At 36.9% G+C, this 2,669-nt stretch overlaps 1 protein-coding gene across 1 annotated transcript; it reads right to left on the minus strand.

Annotated features, from left to right (window-relative positions):
- Positions 1 to 1,397: 1,397 nt before the first annotated feature.
- Positions 1,398 to 2,376, minus strand: LOC113152488 (phospholipase A2 inhibitor and Ly6/PLAUR domain-containing protein-like). The gene is made up of 4 exons (XM_026345747.1): positions 2,334 to 2,376; positions 1,946 to 2,047; positions 1,675 to 1,842; positions 1,398 to 1,537 (listed from the first exon to the last, which is right to left on the minus strand). The coding sequence occupies exons 1-4, from the start codon at positions 2,374 to 2,376 to the stop codon at positions 1,398 to 1,400; spliced, it is 453 nt and encodes a 150-aa protein (XP_026201532.1).
- Between the last annotated feature and the right edge of the window lie 293 nt (positions 2,377 to 2,669).

Here is a 2,669-nt window from a genome sequence, read left to right on the forward strand (position 1 = left end):
TGTTGTGACAGCAGCAATAGTTGATGTGGATGTACTAATTGCGTCAGTTGCTGGTACAGCAGTTGACGTTAGGAGACCAGTGGTTGTGTCTGGGACTTCAATTGTAGTCGTAACATCAAAATTTGCAGTGGTGACTTCTACTTTTGTTGTAGGAACCGTTACTGCTGATTTGGATTCAGCTGGTGTTGTTGAGGCTGTCGTGTCTACAACAGCTGTTGATGTAGTTGCTGCCTCTGTAGTGGTGGCACTAGTTATTTGGTCTTCTGTTGTCAACATCTCAGGTGTTGTGGTGACAGCAGCAGTAGTTGTTGTTAGCGATTCAGTCCTTATTTCCATGGAATTAGTTGCTATAGCTTCTGTTGCTGCAGTGGATGTGATTGTGGTAACTGCGTCAGTTGCTGATACTGAAGTTGATGTAACATCAACATTTGCAGTGGTGAGACCAGTTGTTGTTGTTGTTGCTGATTCTGTTTCTCTTGAAGTCTTAGCAGTTGTTATCGTATTCGTTGTTAGAGCCTCATTTGTAGGTATAGAAGTGGCTCCTGTGGTGAAGATATTACAGAAATTGGTGCCACAACAGATTGGCCCACTGCTAATGGCACCAATATTTGCCATAAACGGTAGACTTTCCAGGCTGTCAGCAGCTTCACACATGTTTATAGATGCACAGCCTAAGACTGGTGTATTGCTGGATCCATCTGTGACTGCAAATAAAAAGTTACTGATATTGTCAATTATATCTTCAACCTAATCATTTAATGAATTTAAATCTATAAACAGTAGCACTCATCTATCAATCTATTGTATTGTGTTGGTAACACATAGTTAATTTTTTACTTAAAATATGAATACCAAAAGCTGGAACATAGAGCACATAAGACAAGACATGGAAACAAACTAAAAAAATAAAAAATAAATTCTACTCAATAAATGCTAAAGTTGAAGGCCTTTTGTTTGTTTTAATGTTTTTTTTTTCCCCAGTAATTAACGTGTTATACTTTTAAATTGATTACACATGTTGTCCCAGTTATTAAAAGAGGTAAACCAATCTATTGAGTTTATACTTAAAAATCTGCAGTTCATTGGAAATATGACGATTTACTCTCCATAGGAAGAGTGACCTTTAATTTTCAGTTAAATTCAGATTAAACAATTGTCAAACTAAATTTATATAAAGTAGGGTTCCTCATTGAGTAGAACTAGAGACAGCAGTGTGCACAGACACTGTGTATAGAAGTCTCTAGTTAGCTAGACATTAACTTCATTTTAAAGCAAAATAACAACCCCCGGGTTGGTGATCAGTTTTATAATATTTAATTAAATAACTTTTCTCCACTAGTGGATTTGTTTTAGACTTCACTTACCTTTTGGTTATAAGACATGATTACAGATAGTCTTTATGAAATTAACAAGGACTCACCAATTGCTTGAATACAGTTATCCTCCACTCCCTGACATTGTAATGGAGTGGTGCATTCAGAGGTATCGGGGTCACAGGAGAAGCACTGCAGGCTGTTATCTGACTGAGAGGGAATGACTGAATCACAAAAGAACGTTGATTGAGGAAGAGAGAATAGGAAATCAAATTAAACTTGGCAAATCAAAATAAAATATTTCAGGAGATGGCTGCATGCCAGTCCTCCATCTTACGTTAAGAATCCATGGCCTACTTACAGTTTAGGGTGTCTGAGTTACAATTGTCTGTGTCACAGCACTGAGCAGATGCAACTGCACTTGAAACACCAATGTTGGCTGAAAATGTCTGAGCGCCTGTGGCTGGACACAGGGAGGATGATGCACACGCCTTGTAGATTTGAGGTACTGTTGTTCCAGATGAAGTAGCTACAGACAAAGTGCTATGTATTAATCTTAACAGGAATTGCAGATAACTTTGCAGTATGTGTATTTCACTGGAAGATAATAGAGGACATGAAGAAAAGAGTACCTTGTATAGAAGCTGTTATACACATGGTCTCTGAGGAACATGTTTGTAGTTCTGTGTTCGAACATTGCAGATCTGTACAGGTTTGACACTGAAGTGCTCCAGCTGCGACGGAGAGAAAACACTGATCATTACATTTTAGGCCAAATTGTTAAACTGAAACATCTAAACGTTCTTGTTGCTGCACAATTACATTTTAAAGACATAATTATGTCACAATAAATGTGTTCATGTGTTTAAAACTGAAATAAATTATTACAATTATTTCTTATCGGTGCTACAATGTTTTGAAGATATATAAATAAAGATATAACCATATCTTACTATAAGATGTAAAAATCCCTCCTCTACATCTAGTTACTTAAAAACATTTACATTTAAGTGAAGTTACCTGTGCTGAGCAGCGTCCAGATGAGAGTCAGACAAAGGATCATGATGAACATAAGTTTCTCAGGCTGATGATACTGCACATTAGCAGCACTGCTGCACTATATACTGTACAGGTTGTGAATAGCAGATTCCTATTTAAAAAAATTGGGTGTGTTACTATTCTTACAACGTTCAGATTCTCGCCTCCTTTTTTGTCGCAAATCATCATGTCAACACACCCTCCCACACCCTTAATCCTTAATTTCAGTTAACATTAACCGGTGAAGGACTGTGGAACAAAACAAAATCTATTTCTTGTTCATTCAGATGCAATAATAATATTATTATTTAACGTAAA

The sequence above is a fragment of the Anabas testudineus genome, chromosome 4, assembly GCF_900324465.2.
Source record: "Anabas testudineus chromosome 4, fAnaTes1.2, whole genome shotgun sequence".
Lineage (NCBI taxonomy): Eukaryota > Metazoa > Chordata > Actinopteri > Anabantiformes > Anabantidae > Anabas > Anabas testudineus.